Source organism: Pipistrellus hanaki (assembly GCF_964339955.1).
Source record: "Pipistrellus hanaki genome assembly, chromosome: 3".
In the NCBI taxonomy this organism is placed as follows: Eukaryota; Metazoa; Chordata; class Mammalia; order Chiroptera; family Vespertilionidae; genus Pipistrellus; species Pipistrellus hanaki.
Genome location: NC_140505.1, coordinates 120,894,677 through 120,913,419, shown reverse-complemented (window position 1 = coordinate 120,913,419; position 18,743 = coordinate 120,894,677). Strand labels below are relative to the sequence as shown.

The window sequence follows — 18,743 nt, the reverse complement described above, 5'->3', positions numbered from 1 at the left end:
TAGCTCTCCCCCCTGATCTCCTTCCCCCTGACACCCTCATAGCTTGCTGCCCTGCCCCCTCCTGTAGTTCCCTGTCACCCACTTGCAGATTGCTTCCCCACCCTCCTGCTGATCTGTGATCTGGTCATTACAAAGTGGGTTGTTACGCTTCTCGGCGTAATGACCATTTGCATATTACATCTTTATTATATGGGATTTTTATTTTTAATTGATAAAAACTTTATTTTTTTATATATACTCCTCCCTCTTTACACCATCATTACTTATCAATATGGTCTCAAATCATACAGGATTGACTCTTGATGTATAAAGAGAATGTAGAAAAAAATTTTTCCCTCTACAAAACTTGGTTTCATTTTACACACACACACACACACACACACACACACACACACCACAACTTGAGAGGGAGGGGGCAGGAAAAGGAGGGAGAGAGGGAGGGAGGGAGGGAGAGAGAGAGAGAGAGAGAAGACCCTTTGTGTTTCAAGATTTACTTCTTTGTTCATTGCTGTATACAGAACAGAAAGCCACCTGGCTTATAATTGTGATCATATTTTGAATGGATGAATGAACTAAAAGTATATTTTAAGAGTTAAAAATTGATATTGACTTTTTCTCTTTGACTTTCTGCCATAAGAGCATTGATGCTCTTCCAGACAAAGGATGCCTCAGGTTGAATGGGATAGGATCACATAAAGAAAAAGTGGGGAAAAACATGTCAGCATGTTCAAGAATATTATCTGTAGCAGACTGAGATATATATTGACAATTAAGTATAGAGAGGCATTTTTAAATTTCCAGTATCTTCTCACTAAGATACTTATTGGAAGCTTTAGAAACTTTAGCTCATGTAGTTTAAGGAATGGTCATAATTCTTGGTTCTTTTACAATCACTAATGCCTTTTGAGGATTTTTGCCATATGTTTTATTGGGAAAAATGGGAGGCAGGTATCATAACATAGTGCACATGGGTCTTGAGTCAAAGAGACATGGATTTGAATCCTGACTCTGACACTTACTTATCTGTATAGTTCTCTTAAAATACGGTTTAAATTGTGGCTATTAATATTAGCAGGGTTTTATTTCTCTCATAATTCTATTTCCACTGTTTCAGTTGTTCCAGTAATTGCTTTAAGAAACAACAATAACAGCTATCTTTGGTTATTTACTCTTTTTAGTATGTCCACAAAATGCAGGCTTCTTCCTTTTAAAAAAAAATATTTTTATTGATTTCAGAGAGGAAGAGAGAGGGAGAAAGAGAAAGAAACATCAATGATGAGAGAAAATCACTGACTAGCTGCCTCCTACATGCCCCACACTGGTGATCAAGTCCACATCCTGGGCATGTGCCCTTGGCTGAAGTCGAACCTGGAACCCTTCAGTCCACAGTCCAATGCTGTATCCACTGAACCAAACTGGCTAGGGCTGCAGACTTCGTATTACACTTATTATATTGGATGACTTCTCTCTTTGTCATGAGCATTTCTCTACAAAAAATTCACAGTCACTATATATCCATTACTTTGTGAGTCATGTATGATTTGTAGAAAGTGTTATCGGAAATCTGTTTTCATCCATCGCATTCTAAATTAACATTTTCTTCTTAAAGTTTGCTTTGTGAAATAACTTTTATCATCTAGCAATATGGTTAAGTAGTATTTTTCCTCAGTTATACTCATAAATTATACTTTTATGTTTTCAAATGATACATAACCCTTGTATTTTTAGAGCGACTACTATTAAACAAATAAATTTCTATTAGAGCACAGTAAGCTTATTCTTCTAATACACTATGGATTAAGTAGACTGATTTAAAGCTTATTTATTTACTTTATGTTTGAATTGAACTTGGATTTATTTATCCATTTTACTTCTATATTGTCAGTCAATTTTAATAGTAGTTTTCTCCTTTGTGCATAAAACTTCTGAATGAATGCTCTATAAGGTTTAGCCAAAAGACTGTGAAATAAAAGTGATGCTGAATATTCTAGCTTATGTAGAGATCTTAGCTTAGAAATGTTTCTCACTTTTCTTAGCCGTAATTATGAAAAGCAATTCTGAATCTGTCTGACAGATGTTTATTATACTCTGTGGGGAAATATAAAATATATAGAAGGCTAAAATGATTGTAGACTAATTAGAGATAAAATGTATTATGTAAAATAATTTAAGGACACTTGCTAAGCAATATGTTAGGCAGTCAAACAATTCTGAACAACATTTTTTAAATCAAATGTCACTAGTCTAGTAATTTCCGCTGTAACATGAAAGTGTACCTTAGAAAATGGCCTTTCATATGCTAAAAAGTATGGTTAGTCCTATTTCTTTCAGTTTTCTAAAAGATTTCCACGCTTTTACAAATACCTAATGGTTTGAGCATATGATATAGATTACGAGTCAGGATGGGAAGAGGGCCATTTCAAATTTCATTAGTTCACTCCCATTTTAGAATGAAGGTGGTAAAGATAGAGTCATAGTCAGGAGAACATCTCAGTGGAAACAGTATATGAAGGCTCCAAGGCATCATGAATGAACTGTATCAATAAGTTGATAAATAGCATTATAGACTTAAAGATTGGGGCCAAATTGGGATTATGAGTGCTACACCAATAGAGGGAATGGTTGAATAAAAGGGTGCTCTTGATCTTTTAACTTTAGTGAGATGGTAAAAGTTGTCTGTTTTTGCTCTTTCTTGCTAGTCATTTTGTTCAAGGGTAAACAAGTTTTACTGTTTCATGTTTTCACATATATTTATAGACCCACATAGAAAACTTATTCTTGTGCAGAAAGATTCATATATCTGAAAGTTCATCACAGCCACAAGATCTAACTTACCAACCACAGCAGGTTAATTAATAAAAAATGAGGAATATTCATTGTTTTTTTGTTTTTTTAAAAATATATTTTATTGATTTTTTTTTTACAGAGAGTAAGAGAGAAGGATAGAGAGTTAGAAACATCGATGAGAGAGAATCATCAATCAGCTGCCTCTTGCACACCCCCTACTGGGGATGTGCCCGCAACCAAGGTACATGCCCTTGACTGGAATCGAACCCGGGACCTTTCAGTCAGCAAGCCGATGCTCTATCCACTGAGCCAAACCAGTTTTGGCAGGAATATTCATTGAATGGACTACTATAGAGCAGTTAAAATGGATAAACTTGAACTAGAGGTATCAAACTTGATAAATATCATGACATAATTATAAACAAAAAAGGCAAGTTACAAAATAGGTGAACAAAACACATCTATCTAATAAAATAGTAATATGAAAATTGAGCATAACTCCACTATACCCACCAGCTATGCCCACCAGCCATGCCCATCAGACAATTAAGAAAAAATATGCAAATAAACCCAATCAAGATTGCTGTGGCCATAGAGAGCAGGAGGGAGGCTTGGGTTTCCCCAATAATGGAGGAAGCCAAGATTTCTGCCTGCCCTTGCTGGCCTTGGCCGGGGGCTGAGCCAGGGCTGGGGGTTCCCTGCCCAGGGCCGGAGGTTTTAGGCCTTGGCAGGGGTAGAGCTAGTGATTAGAGGGAACTGGGGGCCCATGCCCAGTCCCTGTGGCTTTAGGCTTTGGCAGGGGTAGAGCTGGAGATCAGAAAAGATAGGTGTGAACTATAGAGGAAACAACTTTTCTGACTGCTCATTGGCTAAGCTCCCTGTATGCCACTGGCAATATTCTTAGTAACTTGGGTATAAAAATCCAAAAAGGTGATCTAGGGCTTTTCCACCACACTCCTGGAGAAAAAAAATCAAAGGTCCACTCCTGGTGGGCTAAGAAATGTCATATCCTGCCCTAGCCAGTTTGGCTCAGTGGATAATGCCTAGGTTTGCCAACCGCAGGGTCCAGGTTAGATTCTGATCAAGGGCCTGTACCTAAGTTGCAGGCTCTTCCCTGGCTGGGACCCAGGTCAAGGTTTATGCAGGAGAGAACCAATTAAAGTGTTCCTCTCACTTTGATGTTTCTCTTTGCCTTTCCCTTTCTCTTCCACATTCTCTAAAAATCAATGGAAACATATTCTCAGGTGAAGATGAAAGAAAGAAAGAAAGAAAGAAAGAAAGAAAGAAAGAAAGAAAGAAAGAAAGAAAGAAAGAAAGAAAGAAAGAAAGAAAGGTCATTCTATGAAAGACACATCTTGAAAATGCCTAAAGAAAGGTGTCATTTTTTATGGTGAAGGGATGGGAGTCTGTCTTGATGAAAACACCTTGGTGGCTGTGGTGACTGGCAGTAGCTGCAGCAGTGGGGTGATGAGACTGGTGCCTTTCTCTGATCAGCCCAGTCATCTCCCACAAAGGGAGGCCAGTCTGCCACTCCCATGGGGAGTGGGCCTAAGCCATCAGTAGGTCATCCTCTGAGGGCTCCCAGTATGTGAGAAGGGGCAGGCTCAGCTGATGGGACCCCCCATCCCCCAGTGCACGAATTTTGTGAATTGGGCCCCTAGTATATATATAAAAAGCCAGTGACCATAACACTTTAACGACCAGTGCAACTGCTCAGTGAACTGCCCAATCAGGGAGTAAGGCCAGCTGGCCAACCTCCTGTGTCCCCTCCCCCCAGCCAGCTCCACCCCTGACCATCCCCCACTCTGATCAGGGGCAGGGCCAGCTGGCCAACCACCCACAGTCCCTCCCCATAGCCAGCCACACCCTCAATCAGCCTGAGACCCCTCTCCCTAGCCAGCCCAACCCCTGATCAGCACCCCCCTACACCAATTAGAGGCGGAGCTGGCCGGCCAACCTCCCACAGCCCCTCCTCTGGCTGCAGACCCCTGATCGACTGCCCCACCCCATTTGGAGGCATGGCCAGCTGGTCCTCCCTCCCCATAGCTGGCCCTTCCCCCAATTGTTCACCCACATCCCAGTTGGAGATGGGGGATAGAGAGACAAGAAATTAATCTTAGTATTGCATGGGATAGTTAATTTAACCATACACCCAAATTCCACACCCCTGCAGACAACATCCCAAGAACGTTCCATTACTCTTAGAATAAAATCCAAGTTTCTTATTTAGCCTGAGGGAATCTATCCACTCTCAGGGAATGAAAATGTTTCCCCTTCAACTCAAGCACAATTAATGCTTCTGTCTTCTGGACCCTAATTCCTTATCTTCTCCAAGGCCCTGGTTTATAAGTGCATTCTTAGCTTCAAACACATTCTCTTTAGTGGATTTTTTCCTCTAAATCTTATAAATATGTCTTTTTCTGCTAAAGACAAACAAGCAAACAAAATTAAAACAAATCAACCAGCGAACCAAATGATGACAATAAGACCAGTAGCTGCATTTCCACCACCAGGATCAGGCCTAAAGGGGCAGATGGACATTTCTTGAGGGGTTCCAGATTGGAGAAGTTGCAGGCTGGGGTGAGGGACACACACTCCCCCTCTGTGCTCCAATTTTGTGCACTGGGTCTCTAGTATAATAAAAAGCTAATATGCAAATGGTCTGCTCCATCAGGAGTTTACCTGGTGTTCAACCAGGGGGCAGGGCTGACTGGCCAACAGCCCATGTTCCCTCCCTCCTGCCAGCCTGGTCCAATCAGCCCAGATCAGGGCAGGCCGGCCAGACCCCACCTATGCATGAATTCGTGCACCAGGCCTCTCGTATGTATGTATGTATGTATGTATGTATGCATGCATGTATGTGTGTATGTATGTATTTTAAATATATTTTATTGATATTTTACAGAGAGGAAGGGAAAGGGATAGAGAGTTAGAAACATCGATGAGAGAGAAACATTGACCAGCTGCCTCCTGCACACCCCCTACTGGGGATGTGCCTGCAACCAAGGTACATGCCCTTGACCGGAATCAAATCTGGTACCTTTCAGTCTGCAGACCAACACTCTATCCACTGAGCAAAACCGGTTTTGGTGCAGGCATCTAGTATTTAGATAACAGTAAATTAAAGTTTTGAAAATAAATTCATAGAAATGAAAGTATTATTAGATTAGGTTGCCCACAGGAAACAAAATATAATATAAAATGATGTAGTTTAGAATGAAGACCTTGACCTTTCATAGGGGCTCAAGCCTATGCAGAAAACCATTCAGGTTCACACTGAGGGACATGGGGGAAAAATCTTTAAGTCTTCCCATGGGGTGTTTGTATTCATGATTACTTTATAGGCCATTGCTGCCTGGCATGGTCTCGATGTGATAAAAATTAACCAAAGAAACTGGTAATGCAAAGAAATGCTGTTATGCTTTAGAATTTCCTTTATGCCCTAAAAATTATATTTTACTAGAGACCCAGTGCACGAATTCATGCTTGGGTGGGGTCCCTTGGCCTAGCAGGAGATCAGAGCTGATTGGGGGTTGTCTCACCCAGTCCTGATCAGGGCCTATCAGGGGAGCTGGCTGGCCTGAGAGGGACCGCAAGAAGACTCCAGGACATGTCCGGCCCTCTCACCCAATGCCTATTGGCTGGAATCCAGCAGCAAGCTAACCTACCAGTCAGAGCATCTGCCTCCTGGCAGTCGGTGTACATCATAGTAACTTAGCTTATTATTCTTTTATTATACATGATATTTTTTCTGAATAATTTCAGAATCATTTGAATAGTTTTGATTTATCAAGTTTCAAATAGCTTTAAAAATGTTGTAAGAAGTTCCTAGAACTAAATCATTAAAATGATTTCACCGAAGGTTCCCCTCAAGTTTTTTCCCAGTTTGAACATTTATACTAATCAGGAGCTTTGGCTGATTTTGAAAGTTATGTATTTTAGAGGCTAAGTACTGTGTGACATTTACATTTCTTCTTTTTCTACGCTGTTTGTGACTGTGGGTTTGTGAACTAGATCTGTTTTGTCAGGTAGGCTTCCTTTCTTGCATTTCCCACCTCACTCAACCCTCTGTTCTGTTCTCCATCCTTACAAACTAGCTCTGAGGTAAACAACTTCCTGCATCTTTAGGGCTATTGTTTTATTTTCCTTTTCTACTCATTAGCCACAACTCATTTTCTGCTCATTCCTTTTTATTTGTCTTCACTTTTAGGCACCTGTGGGGGTAGGATTTATTATTCTCATCTTTAAGGGGATCACATGGTTGTTAATGAATAGTTTTATACTTATTTCCTGCTTTTTCTTTCTGTATCTTACTTGTACTTATGTCCAACAGAGCTTCTGACATAAAGTGGATACTCAGTAAATTTTGTTGAATTTTACTGAATATTGATTGCATGCATGTCACCTCTAAATTTAGAGAGGGTGGAGAAGGTATATTTATTTGTTTTTTGGAGCACTGTCTAAAAGAACAATAATCCCTAACTTCAACATGTATTTTTCTCTACTCAAAAGACTCAAATAAAATAAATAAAATGCATGAACAAGTTATTAAAAAAAGACCAATAAAATTATAAGAAGATATTGTATCTCACTCACAATCAGAGAGTGCAAATTACATAGATTTATTTTTTGTCAATCAAACTTGCAGAAATTAAGAAGATTATTATCTAGACTAGTAGTGAGAGTTTGCCAAAATGTGTATTTTCACATATTAGTGTTGGATTAGGTACATTGCAGTGTTCTGCTGACATCCCCAGAGGGGTCCAAGATTGGAGAGGATGCAGGTTGGGCTGAGGGATACCCCCCTGCCCAGTGCATGAATTTCGTACACTGGGCATCTAGTGTGTTTATAAAGAAGTAAAAACGAGATTATAAGATATATGTATTTATTCTGTGATATTGGCCATATTTCATAAGTTATTTAATAATTAATTTTATTGCTCTTAAAATCTAAATTTGTTTTAGAAATACAGTTTTCAGCACCTCTATATATAGGTTCATTCTTTAATTTAGATAGAAATCTATACCCAGTTCAAAACTATAAAGTTTGAACTAACATAACTGAAATAAAATAATTATAGGACACTTTTACTTAGCAATATTTTGTTCTTTGACTTTTTTCCCTTCTCCTGAGTTTTAACACTTACTAGAAGAATATTTATTTTATTTTCTGGATTGACATTTTAAATACTTTTAAGATTTTAATTGAATGAGAGATATGAACTCTATATTTCTTCTATATGTTATATGTACATTATTTTCAGTCTTGTTTCTAATTAAATAAATATTTGCTATTTTAGATACTACTATTCAGATATTTACTATTTATTTGAATTTGTCTAAAGTAGATATTACTTTTGTAAAATATATGAAAATGAGTTTGTTGATAAATATGTAGTACAAATAAGATTTTGTCAACACTTAAAAGAATATTTGAATAACTAAAACATTGGCATAAAAAAAATGCTGTGATTACTTTGAACATATAGTATGCCTAGAGAATCATTAAAATTAATCCAAGCAAACTCTACTATGAACACATTAGACACTAAATATACTTGAAAACAACATAAATTTATTTATTGAATTCTGAAGTTCTCTTTTGCTAGCATTTCAGGATAAATGGCATCATTATCTTATTAGTCTGGATTAATAAATTTCTGTGCACATGTTCATTTTTAATGTAATCTCAAAATATATTGTAACATTTAATTTAAAAGTCAATTCTACAAATAATCTCTTTTTTCTCTCTCTCAGGGATAGGTCATCATTAAGAACCATTAATGTAACTGAAATATCATTAGAGTTTTCAGATTTGGACTATGATGTTGAATATGGTGCATATGTAACAGCTAGCACCAGATTTGGTGATGGAAAAAAAAGAAGCAATTTCCTTAACTTTCGAACACCTGAGGGAGGTGAGTTCTTACCCTTGTGACCATGTAAAAGAATACCCTCCCTAGACAAAATAAGTGTTAAATATAAATATACATTATTAAGCCTAATATCTACAATGGTTAGATGCAAAATTGCTTTTTGGTCACTTTCTCGCTGTGTGATAATGGTAAAGTTAGCTGATCTCTCTGTGCCTCAATTTCCTATTTGTATTATGGAAACAATATGGTACCTACTTCACAAGGTTCTATGAGGATTTAATGAATCTATATTTGTAAATGCATGCAGAACAGAACTGGATACTTAGTAAACATTTTATGTATTTGTTAAATGAGGCAAAATAAAATGCACAAAGCTCTCTGCCATTGTTCTCTATTATTTGATTTAAATATTCTAAGTTAGAATTTCATATTATGTATTCTATATTGGAAACTCGTTATAATTTTGTTTTTAAATCCAGGGCAAAATGCATACTTCAGAGCTAAGATATTAATCATAAGATAATCTTATGATTAAGAATCAGTCTTTCCTCTGCTTGAATATTGCTATAGTGTTAGAGGAATTGACCAGTGAGCCTTTGGGATTTCATTTCTAACTTGTAATTAGATAGTATTCCAATTTAAGATGTTTTTTTTTGTTTGTTTGTTTATTTTAAAAAACAGTTATTACCACTTATCAAAGGCAGGTAAATTTTAGAACATTTCAGACATTATTTAAAGACACTAGTTCAGTTTTCTGTTCAATTGCTCTTTTTATAGCACCGAGTGATCCCCCAAAAGATGTTCATTATGCAAATATCAGTTCTTCATCAATAATTCTCTTTTGGACGCCACCTTCAAAACCTAACGGGGTTATACAATATTATTCTGTTTATTACAGAAATACTTCAGGTACTTTTGTGCAGGTAAGACCTGAGTTTTCTCCTAGTTCTTTATTTACATCCTTCAGTTGATGATGGTATAGACTGGGCACAGTAGAAAAAATAATTTATTTTACATTGATAATTATCTGTGGTCATTTTATAAAGCTCCCATTGACAGAAAAATGTGGTGGAGAAATGTCAGATATATTATCATCTCTCTATGTATGTGCACACACACACATTTCTATATTAGCTTCAAAGGTATTATCAACAATGAAGCTGCCACCTATTTAAAATTATGTATAAAAACATGGCCCTTAATTCCACTCTTCTAAGAAATATTCTCTAAAGAGTTGATGGTTTCATTTACCCTCATTTATTTCTCAACTAAGAAAAAAATTTTTTTTGTTTGTATACAATATAAATACCTTTTATGTTTGGATATGTTTGTGTGTTTTTTATTTTTAAAAACTGTTTTCAATTATTATCCAGAGTAGTTATAACTATTATTACTATTATCAGATATAATGAAAACTAGAAATGTGGTTAACTTGACGTATGCAAGGTACTAGGCTCACACACTTAGCACATGGACACTTTCTAAGATATGAATGATAATATTAAATAGCTAAAATGCATTTTGTTTAAAAATATATTTTTTCAGCAGAATTTATTTTTCTAAACTAAATATTTTACAGAACTACTATGTATTAAAATAATAATATTGGACTTGTGACTGAATCAGGATTGAAGAAAGATGGACTATGATATGGAAAACACTAATTTAGAAAAAATCGTGCTCTTTACTGATAGACATTATGGATTGTATGTTGGTTGTGGCTCTGGCCATTCTTATTTCTCTGTATCATTTTGAGCAGGAGAAGAGAGCGAAGTCTTAGACATTCCAGGTTGCCTGATCCTATTTGTGACTGACAACCTAGTTTCAGTTACTAGAGTGAGACCCGTGAGCAGCAATCTCTGGGCCTAGAACATGACTTGCTGCAGTGCATCTGTAGTCAAGTTTATGCTAATGAATGGGGTCAGAGCAGAACTTTGCAGGCTCTCTCGGCACTAACCCAGCAGTGAGTAAAACGAAGTCCAGAGGTTGGTTTGGTTTTACATTCCATTCTAGGCCTTCTAAGGAAGAACTAAGAGGGAGGATCCTTCCCACACCCTACTCTGTATGTCAAGCAAATTTTGAGGCACCCTTTGTTCTGCTCTATTTGAGGAAGAAATATGGGGATTAGTATATAATGTATTAATATTTGCTAACTATAATGCTGTTTATACATTTAGCAATGTCATTATGTCATACAGGTTATTGGAATTGCAGATTTTTCTTCTTTCACACATTTAGCAAAAAATTTGCAAAGTGTCAGTTATTCTGAATCTTATCAAAGCTTTTGCTTCTGTACAATTACTTGATGGCTTAGTTATGATTCTATTTAGCTTCTCTTTCTCTGTATCTAAATAATCAAGTGTAAACATCTAATTGTGGTTTCAACATGATGTTATGTGCCTCCTTATTCAAACCTGGGTATATAAAACAATCTCATTTGCAATTTATCTATCTTAGACGATGTAATATTTTATTAAATAATCTTGCAAATGCTTTTCCGTTTGACAGCCGCCAGGGGGCAAAAGCTAATAATGTCAAACATTTATTATATTGTTTGAAGTTCATCTGTGCTTTAATTTCTTCCTACAGTTAATGTTAAATATAGCATCAAAATCTTCACTCCCTAGTTTTCTATTTTGGATTGGCAGAATAGAAGAAATCTTCAAAATCAAAATTATGTAATGGAATAAGTGTATAACTTATTTTCTTCCTCATGTTTTTCCTTCTTCTTCCCACCAAGATTTATAGAATTATCTCTCGCATGGCACATCCTATTTTGCTTCCCAGCCTTGGTATCTCATACTTGTCTTATGCTCCCTTTTGCCATAACAAACAACAGGAAGAAAAGGGTCATGTGACAACTTCCCATCTCCTGAAGTCCTCTGCACTGTATCATGCATAGGTTTAATGCTCAATAAATAGTTTAATTGAGCCTGGCGGGTGTGGATCAGTAGTTGAACATCTACGTAGGAACCAAGAGGTCATAGGATGGATGCCCAGTCAGGGCACATGCCCAGGTTTCAGCCTGGATCTCCAAGTAGGGGGTGTGCAAGAAGCAGCTGATTGATGATGTTCCTCTCTCATGGATGTTTCTATCTCTCTATCCATCTCCCTTCCTCTTTCAATAAATCAATAAAAACATATTTTAAAAAAACAAGCATCTTCCATCCCTGCCTATCCCCTTACAAAATGTATTTTTAATTGAAAGGACATAAATTATTTTAACAGACCAACATTATTTTCAGTACTTACAGATAATTTGGAGCACTTGAGTTTCTAGTGATCTTTTCTTCTTATTCTAGGGAAGTTAATCTCTCTACTATTACTTGGCAATCCCCATTCTGCTCTCAATTGTTGCAAATTGTGTTTTATAAAGTGTTTTAATGCTTCTGCATTTTAATTTCTACTCACTCATGTCATATGCTTGACATTGTCTTAGTACAATATATTATAAAGTGCAAAATAAATAAATACTGGGTGATGAATCAAATTTGAAAAGTTTTTTCTAAATACCTTCTGACTACATTTCTATACACAAAAGAGTAAACCTTAATTAGATCATTTGAATCACAAGATTTTCCTCCCAAAATAAACAAAGGAATGAAATAATTTAGATAATTGATTTAATTCAAAATTTGTTATGTCTTTCATGTCTATGCATACTCAGTATAAATAACTTCTGGGGATTAAAAATAATTTGTGACTTAATTGTCATTAAGGTCATATAATAGGTAATCATAATAAATTCTATAATAAATAAAAATTAAAAGTTACACCAAAAACTGTTAATATTTTATATGGTACTTTACATAAGCTTGTTATTCTATGTGTTCAGTAGATGTGTTAGATGATATTGAAGTTCACAAATCATATTTTGTGTGAGATTTTTTTTGTCTGCTCCTAAATAAATCACCACAAAATTAAAATAGATCTGTTATTACACTCATTTTTCTCTTCTCCCTCAAATATTGGCAAAGGAATCTCAAAAACTTGATGAATTTAATTTGTTGATACAGTGTAAAATCATTCTAACTATAAATTTTAGTCAAATTGTTTATTCAAAGTTATTAAATTAAATGACCTAATTGCCATTTGTTGATTTTTGTTATGTGCAGACATGGTTTTAATTGCTTAATGTGCTTCATATCATCTAATCCCCAAAGTTTTCTGTGAAGTAGAAATGGTTATTTCCATTTTATAGTTGAGGAAGAAGAAGATGATTCCCAGAGCGATCCTGCCAGAATGAAGGCAGGTTTTTAGAACTCTAAGTAAAGGCTTTGTGAAGATGGGGATGATTTAGATTTCTCTATGTAGATGAACATATTACAAATTTATTCATTCTAATTGCCAAATGTTTTTTGTTAAAAGTCTGTTTTCTTTTATTTTAAAATTTATTTTTTTTGTGTGTTTTGTGTTTAATATTTGCTCAAGAGACAATGATTGCATAAATTTCCCAATAATTTAAACAGTGCATTGGGACCAATATAACTAGGAGTCAGGCCTGAAATTTACAAAATTTCTCTTACTTTGCATATAAGAGAGTGTATCTAACTGACTTCCTCTCTTCCCCAGGATTATAGAGAACAAGAAGACTCATTAAAGATGAATAATTATATTATCTAGTTAGTTAATAGAGGTGAATACTTTCATAATTCCTTCTTCTTTAATAGGAAGGAAAAATTAAAAATTTATTGTATTCTCAAATTTTAAAATATATTGTTAACATTTTGAAAAATACTTGAATGTTTCATAAGAAAAACTAACACTCTCCGAAAAGGTGTAGCATTTTCAGTCTGTCATTGGACCTTCATTAATAAGAGTTTTTTTTTTCTCTTTGCTGTTCTATATATTGATTTTGTAATAAAAACTGCCACCATGGATTCTTATTTTAGTACAAACATATTTCCAGTTTAATTATTGCAATAAAATGTCCTATGTTGATTTTCCTCAAAGATTGACATATTAAAATAATGAGGCAACCAATTCATGAAAAATTATTTTTGAAATGTTCATGTATACTAAAACTATATTCTGAACAATTAAAACAATATGTTTATTTTTCAGAATTTTACACTCCATGAAGTCACCAATGACTTTGACAATGTGACCGTATCTGCAATAATAGATAAACTGGCAATATTCAGCCCCTATACATTTTGGGTAACAGCAAGTACTTCAGTTGGAAATGGGAATAAAAGCAGTGACATAGTTCAAGTATACACAGATCAAGACAGTATGTAAATGAAAAGTATTTATTAATATTTAATAAGATTAACTTAAAACTTTATAATTATTTTACAACCTTCTATTTGAATGTATTCATAGTAAGAACTACATTTTATTTAGGCACATTTAACTAGTCATTATAGAAGTTTGAAAATGCATTTAACATAGCTATAAAACTATTACAATAATAATAATAGCCTTTCTCTTCATATAAACTGCTACCATTTATTCATGAAAATTGTGTTGCTGTTATCGCTTCAAAGGATGTCACAGCCATCCGGTTTGGCCATGAAAAACCATTGTACACATGGATGGGTTTTCTAATAGCTACTTGATTATTCATTTGCTTTAGGAAATACATTTTTCCCCCTCTAGCTGCTTATTTCATTTCAGTCTTTTAATCCACATAGGACTCTGTGCAGTTTCTTTGTTTGTGTTGTGTTTTTGACTAATATATCCAGAATATCTTTTTTAACCCCAAAAGTTTCTTGTATGCAGCTTCTGCAGAGTCTTGTTTGTGCTGAGTATTCAGAAAACTATAACAACTGAAACTCTCAATGTTTTTTAGGTTTCAGCTTTGAGACGATAATGATACATGGGTCATTGCTCATTTCTTCTTATGGTTGTAACTTTTATTCATTTTAATATTATTTTGCATTAGTTTCAGGTTTGCAGCTTATCGGTTAGACAATTATATACTTTACAAAGTGTTCTTCCTGATACTTCCAGTACCCATCTGGCACTATACATAGTGATTATAGTATCATTGACACTATTCCCTGTGCTGTACTTTACATCCCTGTGACTGTTTTGTAACTACCAACTTGTATTTGCTCATCCCTTCAACTGGTCCCCCAACCCCACCTGTCCACTTTTATTGAAGACTAGTCTCATATTGAGATATGGTATTGACCTCTACTGCTGAGAGTAAAATTCCATGTTTATCATCTGAAGATTATAAGTTGACAGACTATATCTATGAGAAGTGAATGCTTTCCTTGTTAGAACAATCTTTAAAAAGTTCACAAATTAACTTGCAGAATAAGATATGATAAAATATATGGAGATATTTGTTTATATAGACTTTAACAAAAGTGTTTTAACGCAATATGTGGTCAATATCATTTCAGGCATTTTTTAAACTCAGATTTCTCCTAAGATTTTTACTTATGACTTTTTATCAGTTATTTTAGCACCATGGATAATAAACATGTTGTGTGCACTGTTCCAGGCAAGAGGTTCTAGATAACTTCATATACAAGAAGGATAATATTTGGAAGATAGAAACCAAAACATTTTATAGCTAATCACATTGTTGCAATATTTAAATATATGTATACATACACATGCATACATGCATATCTACACACTCATAATCTCCATATTGTAAGAAAGAAAAGCCAAGAAAATATTATAGGAAAACAGCTCTCACATCTAATAGATGTGTGAGATGGCAGGACTTAGTTTGAATGATTTTTAATATTATTTAGAGGATATTTTATAGTAGATGATATTTACTGTATCTGCATTTAAACAATTTAAGAACTGATGATGCAATAGATGCAATAGGTAATTTTAACAATTACCCTCAGTTTGTGAATTTACTTAAAATTATTTAGGGTGACTGATAATTTTTATATTTTGCACACTACCTGTCATAGTACCTGAAGGGCCTGTTGGAAACCTGACTTACGAGTCCATTTCGTCAACTGCAATAAATGTAAGCTGGGGCCCGCCACCTCAACCCAACGGGCTGGTCTTCTACTATGTCTCTCTGAGCTTACAGCAGACTCCTCGCCACGTAAGACCACCTCTAGTTACATATGAGACGAGCATGTATTTTGATAATCTGGAAAAATACAGTGATTATCTATTAAAAATCACTCCATCAACCGAAAAGGGATTTTCTGATACCTATACTGCCCAGCTACACATCAAAACTGAAGAAGATGGTAGGCTGGATCCTTTTAATTGTCTATTAAACAGATTGTGTTTTTGTTTTTTTAATTTATATTTCTTTCTGACAGAAAACATTATTTTTATAATTGTATAGATTATTAGTTCTCAAGTAACGAGCCTTTCAATAAACACAACAAGCTCTAAGTTTCTTAAAGTTTAAATAATTAGATGCGAATAAAATGAAGTCCCATTATTATTAAAGCCTTTTTTTTTAATGCTAATTCTCTTTTGTTTCATTTAATATTCTTTTTTTCTTTTATAGTCCCAGAAACTTCACCAGTAATCAACACTTTTAAAAACCTTTCCTCTACCTCAGTTCTCTTATCATGGGATCCCCCAGTAAAACCAAATGGTGCAATAATAAGTTATGATTTAAGTTTACAAGGACCAAATGAAAGCTATTCTTTCATTACTTCTGATAACTATATAATATTGGAAGAGCTCTCACCATTTACACTATATAGTATTTTTGCTGCTGCAAGAACTATAAAGGGACTTGGTCCTTCCAGTGTCCTTTTCTTTTACACAGACGAGTCAGGTAAGCCGGAATTCATATTTCTTCCAATGCTTCGCTGTCGCAGCCCTTGCTCTCTCTTTTGAAAGGAACCGCATGGAAATTGAGAAGATATATGATTGTCTATTTGTAACAGGTTTACAACTGTTCATCCACTTTGCTTAACTTTTATTCTTTTTCTTATTTAATTTGGGCTTCAGAACGAAGTGTTCTGTTTAAAGTTACTTTGGAACTGCTGAGTTCCAAAAACATCACTATTTATGCTATTGGTTTCTGAAGTAAAAATATGATCATTTTGTACATCTTTCTTAACTAGTGACTTCAAGAAGCGACAGTCACAATGATATTTTTATGTTAAAAAATCATGAATATAAGTTTTATAATGTGTTTTCCTACAGTGCCTTTAGCACCTCCTCAAAATTTGACTTTAATCAACTACACTTCAGATTCTGTGTGGCTGCAATGGAGCCCGAGTCCTGTCCCAGGCGGTATTGTTAAAGTATATAGTCTTAAAATTCATGAACATGAAACTGATACTATATTTTATAAGGTAGGTTGATTATGACAGTATATGTTTATTTAAAAAATTCAGAACATGCATGAAACTTTTGGCATGCAGGGAGAAAATGGATTGCTTTCAATGAAATGAGGGCCATCTTTGAAGAAACCTTTTTTAGTTTCCTTCAATTGAAAGATGCTTATGGAAAACACAGAAAATACTTGCCAGATAATGGAAGCCAAAGAATTCATACAATAATTAACTTACAATTTCTAATTTCTGAATGTCTACATTTTAAGAAATAATTGCACCATTTTGTGAATGCTGGAAAGTACATAGTAAAATTTTTTCCAGACTAAAACCTATTATTGCCTGAAATGTAATATATTTCTATATTACATCTGTTGCTTAGAATGATGTGCCAAGTTAATGGTTTTAACCTTTTCTGAAAACTGTTTTTACTGGACTTCTGGTAATCTTCCCTGATAGCATATAATCCCACACTAATTGGTATTTTAAGAGGTATCATTATCTTTTACTTGAAACACTAATTAGTTTGCAACACTAAACACCCATTCCCTCCTTCATTTTTAGGTTTCAGAATCAATGAAAACTAGCCAAAGAACTGATGTAGCAAAGGGACTGAAATATACTTCTATGATTTCTAGCATTTAATTGCCAAAATATGTTATAATGCATGACATTTATTTCTTTAAGTGTTCTTCTCCTCCCCCAACCCCCCACCAAAGGCAAATTGAAGCACTGGTATGCTCTTATTTAGTTATAGCAAGAAGTATATAAAAAAAAATCCGCAGTAAACATTGTTGTTATATGTATTTCAATTTATTGCTGATGGTAAATCATTTTTATAGTGTATCTAGCTTACAAAGGGAATAGTCAAAACCAAAATTTATGATTAAGATTATATCATAAGAAACAAATAACTTCCTTTCTGGAAATCTGTGTATTATTTCAAAATCTGAAAAGCTGAGTAAAATTTGAATTATATTTAGTACTCCATAAATGTGGACTCTCTTTCCCAAAAGTGTGAAATTATATTAATGACCCCAAATCTCTAGCCCTCTGATATCTATCTCTTTTCTAATTTTAACATTTTCCAACTTTTAATTTGCTTTGGCTATAAGTGTCACTGGCAAATAGGTATTCAAAGGGGGAAATGAACCATTTCTTAATGTTATCTTGTTTGTAGGATAATGTGTATGTGTGTTGGAGCATGGGTGTCTATGTGCGATCTTTTCTTCTCAGAACAGCGATCTCCAGCATCGATGCCATGACCAGGAAGAGTTACTGCTCTGCATTAGACAAGTTGCTTAACCTCTTATGACTCAGTTTCTTTAACTGCCAAATGGGAGTTATAAAGATGCATACCTTTAAAAGTGATGATTAGAAGGGAGGATCTATAAAAAAGCACTTAAGACTATCCCTGGCATATGATAAACGTGTTAGCTATTGCTATTATTCATAGTTATAAAAAGAACAAAATATCCATCCGGCAATGTAATAGCCCTAAGTGTAAAATGATGTTATGTCGTTACCTGATTACGAAAATAAACTGTATTGTAAGATTTTTAGACATTCTGTTCTCTCAATATGAATACTACAATTAATATCCCACTAGCAGCAAAATATAATCTTTATACTGTAAAGTATTGATTATATAGTTTTGGAGTGGAGAACATATTTTTTTTTTAAATCTACTACTTTTAGTTCCTCTTCTTACATCTATTTCCTCTTCCATCAATTCTCATTATCTTATTTTCGTTGAAATTCCATTAAATGTACTCTTGTGCCACCCTTTTCCTTTCTTGACATCTAGTTTACTTTATCTAGTTTCCTCCCACTGTTTTGTTTTCCCTATAAG

The 18,743-nt window shown here is 34.7% G+C and overlaps 1 protein-coding gene across 1 annotated transcript in view; it reads left to right on the top strand.

The window, feature by feature from the left end:
• Nucleotides 1-18,743, top strand: part of PTPRQ (protein tyrosine phosphatase receptor type Q) — a gene marked incomplete at its 5' end in the record, with an annotated part of 199,117 nt that overhangs the window by 59,995 nt on the left and 120,379 nt on the right. Inside the window, 6 exons of the mRNA XM_084878250.1 lie at nt 8,545-8,705; nt 9,441-9,586; nt 13,728-13,896; nt 15,551-15,841; nt 16,111-16,386; nt 16,761-16,912. Of these exons, the coding sequence (XP_084734376.1) occupies nt 8,545-8,705; nt 9,441-9,586; nt 13,728-13,896; nt 15,551-15,841; nt 16,111-16,386; nt 16,761-16,912 (1,195 nt within the window). The remainder of the gene's footprint in view (nt 1-8,544; nt 8,706-9,440; nt 9,587-13,727; nt 13,897-15,550; nt 15,842-16,110; nt 16,387-16,760; nt 16,913-18,743) is intronic.